Source organism: Manis javanica, chromosome 2 (assembly GCF_040802235.1).
Source record: "Manis javanica isolate MJ-LG chromosome 2, MJ_LKY, whole genome shotgun sequence".
In the NCBI taxonomy this organism is placed as follows: Eukaryota; Metazoa; Chordata; class Mammalia; order Pholidota; family Manidae; genus Manis; species Manis javanica.
Genome location: NC_133157.1, coordinates 136,882,922 through 136,900,712, shown reverse-complemented (window position 1 = coordinate 136,900,712; position 17,791 = coordinate 136,882,922). Strand labels below are relative to the sequence as shown.

General features: G+C 39.9%; 1 protein-coding gene across 2 annotated transcripts; it reads right to left on the bottom strand.

The window, feature by feature from the left end:
- Positions 1–3,157: 3,157 nt before the first annotated feature.
- Positions 3,158–12,085, bottom strand: LOC108403205 (melanoma-associated antigen B4-like). Of its 2 annotated transcripts, none has more exons than XM_073219102.1 (2): positions 12,010–12,085; positions 3,158–4,810 (listed from the first exon to the last, which is right to left on the bottom strand). In XM_073219102.1, the coding sequence occupies exon 2, from the start codon at positions 4,747–4,749 to the stop codon at positions 3,718–3,720; it is 1,032 nt and encodes a 343-aa protein (XP_073075203.1). In that variant the 5' UTR covers positions 4,750–4,810; positions 12,010–12,085; the 3' UTR covers positions 3,158–3,717. The 2 variants fall into 2 exon arrangements, with proteins under 2 accessions (XP_073075203.1, XP_073075207.1); XM_073219106.1 differs by lacking the exon at positions 12,010–12,085 and adding an exon at positions 11,738–11,995.
- Between the last annotated feature and the right edge of the window lie 5,706 nt (positions 12,086–17,791).

Below are 17,791 nucleotides of genomic sequence, written 5' to 3'. Positions count from 1 at the left end.
GGCCTGGTGTCTTTCTAACACCTAGTGTTCTGAGATGTTGTTTTCTTAGTTCATGGGTGTCCTCGCATAGGCTCTTGTCACTTTGATTAAAGGCTTTTTGAGAAATACCACATTCCTGAAAACTCCTGAGCAGTTGCCCTACTCCAAACCTTAAATGGGTCCTTGTCCTAAGAGTGATGTGACATGGGAAATCCTTGGTGCAACACAAGAGGTCCAGGGAGTAGGCGTTAAGATAAATTAGAACATACTGATCTATTCTTTCTCATCCAAGCCAGACTTGAGGTCTCACGTAACTTCTGTTTAAATCGATACTCTTTTAATAATAAAATGGCTGGGGCAGATAATGATTGAAGTCCTTGATCTTTTAAGGTTATCTGAAATCACATATGTCGATGATACTATTATCAGCAAATATTATCTCCTCCTTAATTTATACCTCACATTTACATTTTAGTATTATTATGGCTTTGGCTATGTACTTCAACCCAGGATCTGAGCCATGAGTCCATCTTATTGCTTTGAGATACATTTTGCAGTAATGAGAAAAAAAGTGAATTAAGGGATACAAGGTTGGCCTCAAGAGTTGGAAGATAGGAAGAGTGTGGGCTTTAGACTAACTCAAATCAAGGGTCTAATGCCATTTCTGTCACTATCGAGCCCTGTGAACTTTGGCCTAGTATTAAACTCTATGAGTGAGTCTCAGGGTTTTCTTCTGTCCAGTCAATTTGGTAAGCCCTGTCTTGTAGGATGGTGGAATGTGTGTACTGAACAGCAAGCCCCTGTAGCTGTTACAGTCCTCCCTCTTAATGACTGGTGGTTGCACTCTCAAACCAAAGATTCTGCCTCTCAGACCTGATATAAAGAAGTGAGGGGGGAGCATTGTCTGATAGCCCTGCCCGGAGATTTCCAGAGCCAGTATCAAAGGATAGGGCATGATTCTCTTTACTTCCCCCATACAGGGATGGGAGGACCACTCAGTCCTCAGCCTTCCTGATTTGACTCCTGGCAGGGCCAGGGGCTCCCTTTTACCTTGACCTGAGGCCTGTCTCCTGGTAGTAAGGCCCATACCTACCTGTGACCTGATGGGAGGAAATAAGCATGGCCTTTTCTGATTACACATGTCTACCTATGGTCTCATAAGAATGATATTTGTGTCAGGCAGGCTGAAGCCCTCTAACAGATGGTCCCACTCAGGGTCTTTAGTCTGACTCCTGGGTAGAACAAAATTCTTCTCTCTGTTCACATGGGACTGCCACACTCAGACCAAAACTTACTTGCCCATCATTCTAGAGTGGGAACTGAAAGGCTCCTCTGTCTGACATCTCCATGTGGGCCCTCCTAGAGCTGAGTAGGGAAGATTCTGTGGGCCACTATTGATATGGAGTGTGTGGTCCTACATACTTCACTGTCCTCACCCTGACTCCTGGAATAACCTGGAAATATTCCCTGTCTTGATTTAAGGCTTATGCTCTCATACTAAGGCCCCCCAATCCCTAATACCCTCTAGGAAGAAGTGAAGTTTGCCTGATCTGGCCACAAAAGCCAATGGATGTCACCCAAGGCTAACAGAAGTGGAAGGTGTCTCAACTCTGCAGTGTCCCCAACCACCTGGTATGAGGTGGGTGGTCCTTTCAGTCTACAGAGTCCCTACCTTGGCTCTGGCATCATCTGGAAATCCTCCTTTGGCTGACTCGAGGTCACCCCCTTTGACAAGATTCCTCACCTCCACGAGCGGCTCTGGGAGGACGTTGAGTATGACTCGTCATATTACTCTGCCTAGGTGACATGGTCTCAGGTCTAACAAGGACAGGGCCCTATGTGGCCTCCTTCTTCCTGGAAGGGATCCTCTCATTTTCAGTGTCATCATGTAAATTGCTTTTAGGAACTGAGTATCCTTCCTTTGGTGAACGGGGCTTCCCCCATTAGTGCCCCTCCCTTGGATTAAAAGCTTCCTGGAAAATTCCACCTCTCTGCAAACTCTTGAGCAGTTTCTGCTCTACAAACCTGGCAGAGAATGGGCCCCTATCCTAGAAGTAATGTGAGATGGGGAACCTGTAGCACGAGGCAGGAGCCCCAGGAAAGGTGGTGGGCTGTCAGGGGAAAAGTACATAGATCTGTTTCTTCTCTTCATCAGCCAGATGAAGATTCTCACGTAACTTCTCTTCTGATATATTTACTTTATGCAGGAAAGAGATTGTTCAGGATGATTTTGAAAGCCTCTGATCTTTTGAGGGGTAACTTCTCTAACAGTGCAAATGTTGATGACCATACTGTCATCCACTATGGTCATTCATTTATTTGTACCTGTCAATTATTTTGGTATTCTTGTTGCTCTGGCTATGTTTCCAATCCAGTGGTCTGGGCACAAAGCAATTCTCTAGCACCTAAAATAAATCTTGAAGTACTGAAAAGAAAACTGAAATAAGAACACAGGTGTTCCTCAGGGTAGGAGGAGGACCATAGTGAGGACTCTGCAGTAAGAGACAAGGACTCGAGTCCCAGTCTGATTATTTGTAAGGCCTGAGAATTTTGGCACATCATCAAACTCTGACTTTATAAGCCTCAGTCTCTCCCCTGTGAGGTGAGTTTGATAAGCCCCATCTTGTAGTACTGATGGCATACATATAATGTATGGAAAGTGTCTGTCACTGTGCCTGTTCTGTATTGAGACATTAGGAAATGGCATTTATTACTATGATTATCTTGACCTCAGATGTTATCATCGACCCAGTCGGGGGTTTTTGTTTTTACATCTAAGAGATGTCAGACAACATGCAGTGTTCTAGTCAAAACACAAACATGCACACAAAACCCCAAACCAAAACCCAAAGAACGTGCCAATCAGCCAAAATTCTGCTCAGCAATGAAAACTAAGTTAACATGTTGTCGCACTCTCCTTTATGGCCTGCTTTTCAGTTGTTCTTTGTGAAATAGAAAGCATATCCCCCTCTTTCATAATGATAAGTTTCCCGAGAATCTGTAATGCATGGACAGGGGCCGGATCGTCTTTCACTTACCATCCCCAGTACAAGCATGAAGATTTCCGAAGAACAGATACTCAGTTAATGTTTGTGTGAAATAAGAGCCATGAGCAAGAGGTCTGGTTCAATATGCTTTATATTCTCAAACATGCTTGAAAAACATAAGCAAATCCAGGCATTTCTCTCTTAAATTTATAAAAAGAAAGACTAAATGGAGTAAGGCAAACCAAGAACTTGGCATAAAGCAAACCAAGGATTAACTTTTACTTTCTATCAACAACCTATTTATCTATCTCCCTCCCTCTCTCTCTCTCTTCCCTCCCTCCACCTCTATCCATCTGTCTCTCTCTCTCTCTCCATCTCCATACATCTGTATCTATCTATCTGTCATTTTCTGATCCCAACTACTTTAGCATGGACTTCTTTCACATTTCCAAGGATAGTCCTATCCTAAAGCCAGGTTATCTTGTTATGGATTACAAAAGCAATTTAAGGATTTCCAATTTCTATTTCAAACAACAAAAAACTCTTACTCTTAAACCTGATAAACAGCAATAAAGATGTGACCTGTGAAATTTATAACCTTATATTCTGAATCTAAATAAACATTCTGTTGAAAGGAACACCACTTGAAAATCGGAAAACAAAACAGATAAGTCAACAAGTTAATCACCGCATATCAGAAACACAGGTTAACAGGCCTTTCAACCATAAAATGAAGAATCTGCCTCTGACCTCACTGCAGGTGAGAGTGGTGGCTGGACGTGGCCTCAGAGTGTGCACCTGCCCTGGCAGGAGTGCTGGCCCTGGCTGCAGCTCTGGCTCGGGCCCTCTCTTCCTCATCTCTCAAAGCCTCTTCATAATGCAATGGGAAGGCAGTGGGCGTGGTACCCTTGATCTTGGCCAGAAACTCTAGGACTTTCATCTTGCTGGTTTCAGCATGGGCTCTTGGACCCCACAGGAACTCATCATGTGGAGGATTGCTGTTGGGTATCTGTTGGTACTCCAGGTACTTTTCTTGCACCAAATCTGTGATGAGCTTCCTTGGCTCCCCGAAGATGAAGTGCTTCCTTCCATCATAGATGTCCAACATACTCAGGAACTGCCAGATCTGCTCCTCAGAGGCGTGGTTGCCATTCAAGAAGATCACGCTCAGGACAGGCATCAGAATCCCATTCCAATGGATTTTCCAGCCACTGCTCAGACTGCCATCACTGAGGTAGTCTAGTTTGTTGACAAAGGTGTAGGACCTACTATTGGGCTTAACCTCCTTCAATTCAAGGCCGAAGACCAGCTCCACATGCTCAACTGCTCTCCTGAGGATCTCAGGGAAGTGCTCCCTGTACCTTTTGTTGACCAACTTCATCATGTCTACCTTTTTAATGGGCTCCTTCATTTTATACTTATAGAGCAGTAGCTGCACCAACATTTCCACCCTTCTGGTTATAGGATCTTCCTTAGCACTCTCAATGGAAGCTGAGGCCTGGGAGGAAGTTTCACTTTCCTCAGCTTGGCCTTTAGCCTCTTTATCAGATCCTGGGTGTGAAACACCTGCAACAGCACTTGTGGTGGCCCGGGCCCTCTCAGGCTTCCGGGAAGTGCCAGCAACAGGGGAGCTTGAGGGAGCACACTGCACAACAGAAGAGGAGGACGAAGTGGTCTCTTCTTCCTCCACTGCAGTGGCTCGAGCACTAAGAGCTTGGGCCTCCGCTCTGTTTTGGCGGCGTTTCTCACGAGCACGGCGCTTACTTTTCTGACCACGAGGCATGATGTCTGTAATCAGGGACAAGAGTCAAGAGCTTGGGCCAGTGAAAATGTGATCTGGACACCTGGAGGAAGGAGAATGAGATGATGTGAACAACTTCAACAGGTAGATTCCATTTTGTGGACTGCAGGTTTTCTTGAGGGCCTTACTCAGGGAACCCATAAGGCTCCTGTTCTTCTGGACAGGCTGGAGCAACCATAGAACCCTTACAGTGAGTCTTAATCTGTATACTAAAGGCCTGCCTTGGATTTACTGTGACAGCAGGTGCTGGCACTGAAACCCCCTGTGTTCTGGAATGTGTGTTGTTCTCAGTTTATTTTCAGCATTGTCATGCCAACTCTGGGCAGAGCTTAGGCACCCTCCCCTCTGCTACTCTGAAGTTGACACCTCAAAGCTGCCTGAGACCCAGAAAGAGCTGCAGGGTGCCTCAGTCTACCTCCCTACTAGGGGACACCCAGTGCTGAGAGTTTAGTGGGGCCCTTTTTCTCCTGAGTCCACTGGGCTCCTCAGTCCTCATGCAAGGCCCTCATGAGGCATGAGATCACTTTGGCCCCTGGAAAGGCGTGAGATCACTCTCCTTTTGCTGACTGTGGCTGTACCCTCAGATTAAGGAATCTCACCTCCTTTAGACCCAATATAAACAAGCAAAGGGAATACTCAACCTCAGAGCCCTTCCCTGAGATTGCTTTGGCTGAAATAAAAATGTTGGGATGGATGCTTTAATGTCTTTTTTTCTTCAGGGTTGGATGGTCCTGTGAGTCCTCACTCAGGTTCCCCAATTTGGTTCCTGGTGGAGAAGCACCACTTTTTCTTGAACTGATGCCTGTGCTCTCACAGTATGAGCCAACGTCCCTGACTCCCAGTAGGAAGAAGTGAAGAGCACTTTATTTGACCAAATGTGATGTCTCAAGAGTGAAAGCTATTGCAGGCAAGTTGATATATTATGATAGGTGGTCCCACATAGGATCTTAACTCAAAGTTCAAATTTTACTCATGATAGGGCCTAAGACTTCTCCTTCTGATGACTTAGGGCCATTCCCCTCAGACCAAGACCCTTACTTTCCTGCTACCCCTGAGAACTTATGTCTGACATTCTATCCTTGAAGTCTCCCAGCACTGAAAATAGGAAGGATTCTTTGTGGCTTCACTGATATGGGGTGGGACATCCCCAAAGGCCTCAAGGTTCTCACCATGACACCTGGCATAACTCAATCTGGGGAAGGAAACAGACAGTTCAATGAAGCATAAAGAGCCCTAAACAAAAGGACCCTAATCAAGACAACACCAAGACATATAATAATTAAAATGGCAAAGATCAAAGATAAGGAGAGAGTGTTGAAAGCAGCCAGAGTGAGAAAAGTGTTACTTATAAAGGAAACCCCATCAGGCTAACAGCAGACTTCTCAGCAGAAACTCTATACCCCAGAAGGGAGTGGCATGATATAGTTAATGTAATGAAACAGAGGGACTTGCAACCAAGAATGTTCTGCCCAGCAAGATTACCATTTAAATTTGAAGTAGGCATTAAAGAATTTCCAGCAAACAAAAGTTGAAGGAATTTGCCACCACTAAGCCTTCATTACAAGATACATTAAAGGGACTGCTGTAGATGGAAATGTCCCTAAGGCTAAACAGCTTTCACCAGTGAAAATAAACCCACAGTGAAGGTAACAGACCAACTAATTACCAAACAAGTATGAAATTAAAACAAAACAAAATAAACAAATTCAACTATATACAAAATCAGTCAAGGATACACAAAAAATGCAAATTATGATATCAAATATGGAAAAAAGTAGAGGAGGAATAGGGAAAAACAGGTACTTTTACATTGTGTTTCAAATAGAGTAATCAGAAATTTAAGGTAGACCCATTATATAGTAAGGAAGCTATTCTTGAGCCTCTGGGAATCACTAAACTAAAGGCTAGAATAAATGCACACACACAGAAAGAAATAACTAAACAATTAAAAAAAGAAAACTCCAAATAGAACCTAAAGAAAACCATCAACAACAAGAGAAGTGTATAAGACAGGAAGAAAGGAACAGAGAGGAGCTATAAAAAACAGTCAGAAAACAATTAATAAAATGACAGTAAGTATATATCTATCAATAATCACCTTCAATGTAAATGGACCAAATGCACCACTCAAAAGACATAGGAAGAATGGATAAAGAAACAAGACTAAAAATGAAGGGATGGAAAAAAGATATGTCATACAAAAAATAGGGAGAAAAACATAGGAGTAGCAGTACTTACATCAGACAAAATTGATTTCAAAACAAAGAAAGTAACAAGATACAAAGGAGGACATTACATAATGAAAAAGAGGTCAGTTCAACAACAGAATACAATCATTATAAATATCTATGCACCCAACATAGAAGCACCTAAATATGTGCAACAAATACTAACAGAATCAAAGGGGGAAATAGATTGCAACACGTTCATTTTAGGGAACCTCAACACACCACTCACACCAATAGACAGATCAACCAGACAAAAAATAAACAAGGAAACAGGGGCACTGAACAATACATTAGATTAAATGGACTTAACAGATATCTATACAACACTTCACCCAAAAGCAGCAGGATGCATATTTTTCTCAAGTGCACATGGAACATTCTCCAGAATATCTCATGTGCTAGGCCACAAGAAGAGCCTCATTAAACTGAAAAAGAAAGAAGTTGTATCAAGCAGCTTTTCAGATCACAATGATATAAAAGTAGAAATAAATTACACAAAGAAAACAAAAAAGCCTATAAACTCATGGAGGCTAAACAACATGTTTATAAGAAATTAAGCAATACAAGGATACAAATGAAAAAAAAATACAACATCTAAAGAAAACAAGTTCTCAGATTCAAAAAGATGTATGTACCCCTATGTTTATTGCAGCACTATTTACAGTAGCTAAGATATGGAAGCAACCTAAGTGTCCATCAGTAGATGAATGGATAAAGAAGATGTAGTACATATATACAATGGAATATTATTCAGCCATAAGAAAGAAACAAATCCTACCATTTGCAACAACATGGATGGAGCTAGAGGGTATTATGCTAAGTGAAATAAGCTAGGCAGATAAAGCAAAGTACCAAATGATTCCCTTATTTGTGGAGTATAACGATGAAGCAAAACTGAAAGCACAAAACAACAGCAGACTCACAGACTCCAAGAAGGATCTAACAGTTACCAAAGGAGAGGGGTGAGGGAGGGAGGGAGAAAGGGATTGAGGGGCATTATGATTAGTACATATGGTGGGGGGGATCATAGGGAAGACAGTGTAGTACAGAGAAGACAAGTAGTTACTCTGTGGCACCTTACTACACTGATGGACAGCGACTGCAATGGGGTATGGGAGGGACTTGATAATATGGGTGAATGTAATAACCAAATTGCTTTTCATGTGAAATCTTCATAGAGTATATATCAATGACACCTTAATAAAATTAAAAAAAGAAGAAAGTGAGAATGTGAAAAAATAATAATACAACACTCCTAAATGTGTGGGATGTGGCAAAATCAGTTCTATCACAAAAGTACTTGGCAATACAGGCTTACCCCAAGAAAGAAGAGCAATCCCAAATAATCAGTCTAAAATTACAATTAAAGAATCTAGATAATGGACAAATGAAGCCCAAAGTTAGTAGAAGGAGGGACACAATAAAGATTAGACCAAAAATAAACAAAATAGAGAACAATAAAACAATGGGAGAAAATCAATGAAACCAGGAGCTGATTATTTGAGAACATAAAATAGATGAACCCCTAGCCAGACTACACAAGAAAAAAAAAGAATTTACACACACAGGTACAATCAGAAACAAAGATGGAATAATCACAAAGGATACCATGGAAATACAAAGAATTATTAGAGAATACTGTGTAAAATTATATGCCAATAATCCAGACAACATAGAAATAATGGACAACTTTGTGGGAAAATGTAGCTTTCCAAGACTGACCCAGGAAGAAAGAGAACTCTGAACACATCAATTATCAGCAATGAAATCAAACTGGCAATCAAAAAACTCCCCAAAGAGAAAATTTCATGTCCAGATGGCTTCACAGCTCAATTCTAGTAAACATTTAAAGTGCTAATACCCATCCTTCTGAAAGTATTTCAAAAAGTTGAAGAAGAGGGAGTACTTCTAAACTCATACTAAGAAGTCAGCATTCACTCTACCAGACAGACACCACAAGAAAAAGAAAATTATAGAAAAAAAACGTGATAAACACAGATGCAAAAATCCTCAACATAATATTAGTAAACTGAATTCAAAAATATATCAAAAAATCAGCCATCATGACCAAGTGGGATTTATTCCAGGGATGCAAGCATGGTACAATATTTGTAAATCCATCAATATCATATACCACATTAACACAAAGGAGGATAAAAACCACATGATCATTTCAATAGATGCTGAAAAAACATATGACAAAATTCAACATCCATTCATGATAAAAACTCTCAACAAAATGAGTATAGAGGGTACATACTTCAACATCATAAAGACTATATACATCAAACCCACAGCCAACATCATACTTAGTAGCAAAAAGCTGAAAGCTTTTCCTCTAAACCCAGGAACAAGACAAGGATGCCCATTCTCACCAATTTTATTCAACATAGTACTGGCGACGTAGCCACGGAAATCAGACAACACACAAATAAAAGGCACCCAAATTGGTCAGGAAGAAGTTAAACTGTCACTATTTTCAGATGACATAGAAAATCCTAAAGAATTCACCAAAAAACTATTAGAAATATCAACTGAATTCAGTAAAGTTGCAGGATACAGAATTAATATAGAAATCTGTCACATTCATATATACTAAAAATAAACTAGCACAAAGAGATATCAGAAAACATCTCCATTTACAACTGTATCCACAAAGTATAACATAGCTAGGAATAAATCTAACCAAGGAGGTGAAAAACCTATAGTCTGAAAACTGCAAGACACTCATGAGAGAAAGACACCCAAAAATGGAAATCCATCCCATGCTCATGGATACAAAGCATTAGTATCATCAAAATAGCCATCCTGCCCACAGCAATTGTCAGATTCAATGCAATCACTATCAAAATACCAAAAGCATTCTTCAATGAACTAGAACAAATAGTTGTAAATTCATATGGAACCAAAAAAGACCGTGAACAGCCAAAGCAATCCTAAGAAAGATGAACAAAATAGAGGGTATTATGCTCCCTGACTTTAAGCTCTACTACAAAGTTCCAGTAATCAAAACAGTTTGGTACTGGCACAAAAACAGACCCATGGGTCAATGGAATAGAATAGAGTACAGATATAAACTCAGGTATATATAGTCAATTAATGTATGATAAAGGAGCCATGAATATACGACGGGGAAAAGCCTCCTTAACCACTGGTGTTGGGAAAACTGGACAGCCACATAAAAGAGAATGAAACTGTATAACTGTCTAACCCCATACACAAAAGCAAACTCAAAATGGATTGAAGAACTGAAAGTATGTCACAAAACCATACAACTCTTAGAAGAAAGCATAGTTAAAAATCTCTTGAATATAAATATGAGCAACTTTTTCCTGGACACACATCCTCAGGCAAGGTAAACAAAATCAGTAATAAACAAGAGGGAGTACATCAAACTAAAAAATCTTCTGTACAGCAAAGAATACCATTAGCAGAATTAAAAGGCACTCTATAGTATGGGAGAATGTATTTGTAAATGACTCATCTGCTAAGTGGTTAACATCCAAAATATATAAAGAACGCATATGCCTGACATCGTAAAAACAAATAACCCAATCAAAAATGAGCAGAGGACCTGAACAGACACTTCTCCAAAGAAGAAATACTGATGGCCAACAGGCACATGAAAGGGTGCTCCACGTCACTAATCATCAGGGAAATGCAAATTAAAACCACAATGAGATATCACCTCATATCAGTAAGAATGGCCAATATCCATCAGAGAAGAAAAAACAAATTCTGGTCAGAATGTGGAGAAACATGAACCCTCCTACACTGTTGCTGGGAATGTAAATTGATGCAACTGCTGCAGAAAGCAATATGGAGGTTCCTCATAAAGCTAAAAGTAGAAATAGCATTTAACTCACTAATTCAAGTGCTAGAAATTTACCCAAAGAAAACACAATCTCTGATCCAAAAAGATTTATGCACCCCTATGATTACTGCCGCACTATTTGCATGTGGAAGCAAGCTAAGTGCCCATCAATATATGAATGGATAAAGAGGTGGTACATATATACAGTGGAATATTATTGAGTCATAAAAAGAAATGAAATCCTGCTATTTGCAACAACATGGATAGATCCACTGAGTTTTATGCTCAGTGAAATTAGGCAGGTAGAGAAAGACAAATACCATATGATTTAACTTATTTATGGAATATAAAAACAAAGCAAAACAGCAGTAGACTCCTGGACACTGAGAAGTGACTTGTGGTTGCCAAGGGGGAAGAGTTGGGGTGGGTGCAGGCGGGCAACGGATAAAGGGGCACAATAATTCACAATCCCAACATAAGTTGATCATGGGGACGGTTGAGTCACCGTGATGTACATTTGAAACAAACATAAGATTGTATATTAACACTTTAAAAACAAGTGCTGGCAAAAAAGAATAAATAAATAAAAACCTCATTATGTCAATGTGTCCAAGTCTCCCAGGTCTGAAAACAGCACAGGAGCCTTATGTGAACCCCTTTTTCCTGGAAGGGTCCTCAATTCTCACTCAGTGACACAACCATGAATCTCTTAGGGACTGGGTCTCTCTTGCTAAATGGGGCTTAATTAACCCTTCAGACCAAGGCCCTTACCTCCAGAGACCACCTCCAGAGGAAATGAGGAGGCACCTCAGTCTGCAAGCTCTGCATCCTTGGCTGAATTTGGGAGTTATCAGGTGTAGCCCTCAGGGACTCATTTAGTCACTTAGGTCACCCCACATCTGTCTACCTTGGTTGGGGCGCTGCTCACCGTGTCCCTTTCTGTTGGGTAAAGGTCGCCTCATTAGCAGTCAGGGCCCTCATTGTGCATCCAGGTAGGACCTAGCTCTCCTTCATCGGTAGAAATGGCGCTGCTCCCTTAGACAAAGGCCTTCTCGCTGAGACATCCCGAGCCTGGTTGAGCCTGACCATGCTCCGCTTGGGCCTCTTGGCGCCAGACCACAGGCATGGGATTTTGTGGAGGAGAGGGTCACCTTTGTTGTGGGAGGAGCAGCCCCTTCGGTTCCCTCTAAGGGTCCTCACCTTGCCTCCAGTCCAGTCCTGGGAATCCACCTCCTGCCAGACAAAAGCCGAACGCCGGTTGCGAAGTCCTCGCTTCCCAAACGGAAATGCGCGTGAGTCACATCCGGCCACGGCGGGGTCGGGAGGGGGGAGGGGGTTGCAGAAATGAGTGTGATTGGCCAGGTTGGTACTTGGGAGAATTTATTTCCCCATGAGGAAAACATAGGGCAGAGGTTCCAACCTAGACATGTGCTATGTAAGTATGAGGAAAATCTCAAAAGTCTTTAAGACTAAAACTGTAAAGAAGAGCTTATTAAGACATGGAAGTACTCAGTAGTAGCCGCTTCCTTTTCACCTCCTCCTTTGGGGCGTTCTGCAGTTCCCCAAAGTTGATCGATACATTTTCTGTTTCCTAGTGGCACTTATTTCCACATAACAATGCCTGGCAAAGGGTAAGATTCATTAATGTGGACGTCTAGAAAAAGAAGTAAAGTAATTGAAAAGTGAGTTCAGGATTCAGGAGGCAGAAAAAAATGCCAAACTCTGAATTTAGAAGATAACAGCTGATGATTAGGAAGGACCTATTGATTTAATACCATGGTATGGATGGAACACATCACATAGCCCAGTAGTTAGAAAAATAAATGTGAGAAAAAAGAAAATGGCAAAGAGGAGAGAGACTGAAAGACAGCTTGAAAGTTGAGTAAGATTTATGAAAAGAATGTGTGTGTGTGTGTATATATATATATATATATATATATATATATATATATATAATATTACATAATAGACAATGTATATACTTCTAAAACTTCTATTAAAATACTTTACTGTAACATAAGATAGCTGATAAAAAAGCAGATAGGGTTGTAAACACAACGTCATACATTTTACAAAGTTAGCACAGATTAAAAAATGAAGCCACATTAGCACTCCCAGAGCTGCTTTTGCCTCCTCCCAGTCAGTGTCCGCCACACAACCAACAGTCTCAAGTCAAACATCGCAGATGAAATTATCCTGTATTTGGAATTGATATGAATACAATATAGTATGTACTCTTTTGTTCAACATTGCATTCAGGATACTCATGCATGCTGTTTTGTGGATATAGTTATTGCTATGTGAAACAGTATTTTTCATTGGTGAATGTAGCACGATTTATTTACCTATTCTGATGATCAGCATTTGACTTGTTTTCTGTGTAGATTGTCTACTAATTCACACCTGGCAGGAATGTCCTGAGATAGGGGGTTGGCATATGTGCATGCAGCTCCAGTAGATTCTGCCAGTTTTCCTAAGTGGCTCCATCAGTTTACTCTCCCACTTGAAGCACTGAGAATCTCAGTTACTGCACAAAATCATGGACTAAGCCTTGTTTGTCTTACTCATTTTAGCATTTTGGTGGATATGCTGTGCTATAGCCTCTTTGTTTTTACATAGAAAACAGTGACTATTTTCTTTAAACATTTTTGCCAGTTTTTTTTGAAGATGTTTTAGTTCATGAACTTTTCATATTGAAAGAATTTTAGAATGGCAGAAATAGTTTCCATAACCTTTACTTCATATCCACAAATTTTTACTTCATATGTAATCATAATAAATTACCAAAATCAGGAAATAACATCAGTGCAATACTAGCTAATCTAAACACCATATTCAGATTTCTCTGCTTTTTCACACATTTTCTGGGCCAGAATCCAATTCAGAACCACTTTGCTTGCGGTTATTATGTATCCTCAGTCTTTCCTTACTACTTTTGGAGGAATCATTATTCCTCCACATTTATTAATTAGTATTCTACTCCAAGGCAGAAAGGTGCCTTCTTCCCCATTGATTGATGATTGATTTTTATCAGAATAGACTCATGGATATTTATTTTATTTCACCCACTATAATCTACCACTATCATTATTTATTTTGCTGTCCAAGCTGTTTTAGATTTGGCCACTGGAGACCCTTCAGGTTGTCTCTGTGTCCTTTTAAAACGTCCCCATCATTTTCTAAAGACTTCCTTACTTTCTAGTGCATAAGAATTTCCAGGAGCATTCTTTTACTTCTCCAAGCCTGCCAGTGGCATCAGCCATTTCTCCAAGGAGTTCCGGTTTCTTTACCAGAAGAATGACATTTAACAGCTGAGTTCTAATAATAGATCTGCCCATATATATTGAGTTGTGATTGCTCCTAGACATTCTCAGTGACAGAATTAGGGTATGTGTGTAGTGACACAACTACATTTACCCAAACACCCCACAACCTATATATATATATATCTCTCACACACACACACACACACACACACACACACACACACACACACACACACACACACAGAAATATGTATAATGAGGTTCCATTTCAGCATAGGTTAATTCTAGCATTCCTGACTTTCTTACTTGTTACTCCTTTCTTCAAGGAGTGGCTTTCTTTGTCCACTATTTGTAGATGTATTTATTCAATTACAGAACATTTAAAATAGTTTGAGAATTGCTAACCCATACTGCTTGGAAAGTAAATTTACTAACTAGTGTCTAATATTTGTTTTGGTTTTATTTTCTTTAGCCTCTAACATTTAGTTAAAATATTGTTTCTAAAAATACTGATGCTAGTTCTTGTCCATCCCTTCCAGTGTTATGTTACTCTTTGGGATACAGTCAGGTTTATTTGGTATTATTTATATTTAAATTTGTGCTTCCTCTATAAAATAGTTGACATTATAGCTTTGTTGGTTTCCTCTGCATTTCCCTGCACACTGATGAAACTGAGCAACTCGTAACATGTTTACTAACATTTCCTTTGTTTTAAATCTATCCGTAGGAATTCTTTATATATTCTGAATACAAATACTGTGTTGGATATATGCCTCACAAATATTTGCTCCTGTACACCAACCTGCCATTTATTTTTCTAATTCTTCTTTTCTGATAAGCAGTTCTCATTTTTAATGTAATCTAATTTACCTTTTACTACATTTTTAAAGCAGTTTTGGTATCTTGTTTACAAATGTCTTAGAACAAAAATCATGAAGGTAATTGTAAGTTTCTTATAAAATTTTATTTTAAAAAAATTGTTTAATTTTACATTTAAATCAGCAAACCATCTCTAACAGGTTTGTTTATATGGTGAGAGATTGTGGTCCCAATATGTTTTAGTGAAAGGCAATTAATCCAGTGCATTTATTAAAAAAGGCTTATATTTTATCCTATTGCATTAAATCAAGTGGCCGTATGCACATGAGCTGTTCCTGGACTCTATTTTCTCCATTTCTCTAGTTGTCTATCCTTGTATAATTGCCCATATGTCTTAATTACTGTTTAGTAATTATTTATTAATAGCTATCTACTGCCCTTTATAAATGAATGTTGTTATTTAGTTAATGATTAATGTTGCTGTATATTAATGTAGAAATCTGGTATTATCAATCCATTCATTTATGAACCTTTTTAAATGGTCCTGGATGGTTTTGGCTTCTTTATTTTTATTAAAATTTTCTCCTTTTCCTCCCCTTTCTAGTACTCTCAGTGTGTGCAAGGTGGAGCACTTAATGGTGTCCCACATTTCTCTGAGGCTCTGCTCATTTTTTCCCTCTATTCTTCAACCTGCATAATCCCAATTTATCTTCAAGTTTAATTTTTTTTCAAATATTTCCTACTTTTTCTTCTTTATCCTGTTCTGCTTCTTCCATTGTTGGTGTGCCTTGTGGAGGACATACATGTCTTTAATGTTTTGTTCTTTTTGATATAATATTGAATTTTATATATAGATATTAAAATATAATAAAAATATTTTTCTTGATTCTTCACACTGTGTCATATCTATCATTCTGCCTTTACACAAGCTGAGTTTTTCTTCTGCTGTTGAATCCCTCTATGAATTTAAAATATTTGCAGATACACTTTCCAATTGCAGAACTTCTGTTTGGTTCTTTTTGATGAATTCCCTATCTTTATTGACATTCTTGGTGAATCTTGTCCTCATATGTTCCTCTGTTTTCACAAGCATGGTTTCCTTCAGCTCTGTGAACAGATTGACTCTGGCTATGTTGAAGACTTTGAAGAGTCTGACATTTGAGTCCTTTCTAAGGAATTTCAGTCGCCTGCTTTTCTCCTGTTTATAGACCACACGTCCCTCTTTTTTGCATGTTTTGTATTTTTTGTTGTTGATTGAATGTTTCAGATAACATTTATTCTCTAAATACTGATCCCCACTGTTATCTGGTTGTTGATGCCCCTCTTCCAGGGCTTTTTTTGTTGTCATTTGCTTCTTTATTTGGTTAGTGCCTGGCTGGCCTATTTCAAAGCATTCATTTCCTCCACAGCATGCAGCTCTGATGTTGCCCTCAGCGCACACAGCCTTAAGCACAGGGAATCCCTTTGGGTGACAATATATTTGGAGACACTCTGTGTCTATCCTTCCCTCTGATCTCTTTGTTAAGCTGTCAGTCTGCTGATATCACACCAGCTGTTACTCTCCACTAATATTCAGCTGATTGCTTTATTGTTCTTAGTGATTTTTCTGGGACACACATTGTTTCACTGCTTGGACAGTTAAATTTGGGCCCAATTGCATGAGCAATCTTTGAGGTCCTTCTTTGAGGCTTGTTCCCATCCCAGGAGATCCTCTCAGCTCTCTGTTTTTTCTAGCTCTTTCTGCTAATTATCCATGTGGTTCATGGTGTAGCTAGTTGCCCTGATGGATCTCCCAGCCTCCTCTTAATTCTGTTTTTTAATTTTTTTGCCAGAGTGTCCTTATATTTCAACTTCCTCACATTGTTTACTTGGGGAGAGCTGTGGAAATGTTTTATCTTGGCCTGCCTCTCCCCTGTGCAGCCCTTCCACATGGCTGCTCCAGAGCTGGGGCAGGGGCAGTGAGCCACTTTTCTCATGAGTGACACTCTTGCTTTATGAGCAGGTCATTGTGCTGGAGAGGCTGTCTTTTCTTCTGTTTACTTCTCCTGGCATCAAATCTCTGTGCCAGGCATGTGGCTGGAGCCAGGATAATCAGGGCCTCATTATTCCTGGTCTGCCATGCTTGTGATTGATCCTGGCCTTATGAATGGTGGTTGGGTGGAAAGAGAGGACTCCACACTGCTCACCTGCTGTTGCCTGGGACAGAATCCCTGTGATATAAACTGAGGGCTGAGAAATTTTAGCAGCTCGTGCCTCCATTGGAGTTACCATAGACCTCAACAGGAAAATGAGAGGAGAGGGAGTCCTGTGCCCATGGCCGCCCACATCCCACATCCTGGCCTGGGAGTGCAGAAGGATGCAGCCAATTTTGGCTTTACTGTCACAAACTCTTGCAGTTTTTCTAAGACTTAGAAGAGTTTCTTAAATACAATGATGTGAGTGTCTCAGAGCCTAACAGTTATGTAAAGCTCAAAGGAACAGTGTGGTGATCTTTGGCCAAGTGAGCAAAGTATTTCCAAAGAGTAACATCCTTGAATGATGCTTGGAGCATGAATGAGCACCTATATTACCTTTCAACACTCCCTTGCTTATGCTCCATTATTAGTTACTATCAGCGGCTTTGAAAGCTTACAGATAAATTACTGTGGCTTAACATTAACTAATAAAATACAACACAGAACTCACAGTTGTGATGCTAACAACTGTTGTGACTGAGCAACAGAACCAGCTTTGTGTCTCAGGCATATATGTTAAATTTCAATATTATTGGTTCTCTCACAAGGAAATCAAAATCCCTGTTCTCAGCATTAAGGTCACTGTTTTGAGACAGCTTACCTTTATTTTTCAAGGTTTTCTTTTGTGTTCTGGGGAAAGAAGAGTTTACCAGAGAGTAATTA

What these genes read in the sequence shown, in the direction of transcription:
- LOC108403205 (XM_073219102.1), bottom strand. Translation starts at nt 4,749, where the DNA reads ATGCCTCGTGGTCAGAAAAGTAAGCGCCGTGCTCGTGAGAAACGCCGC.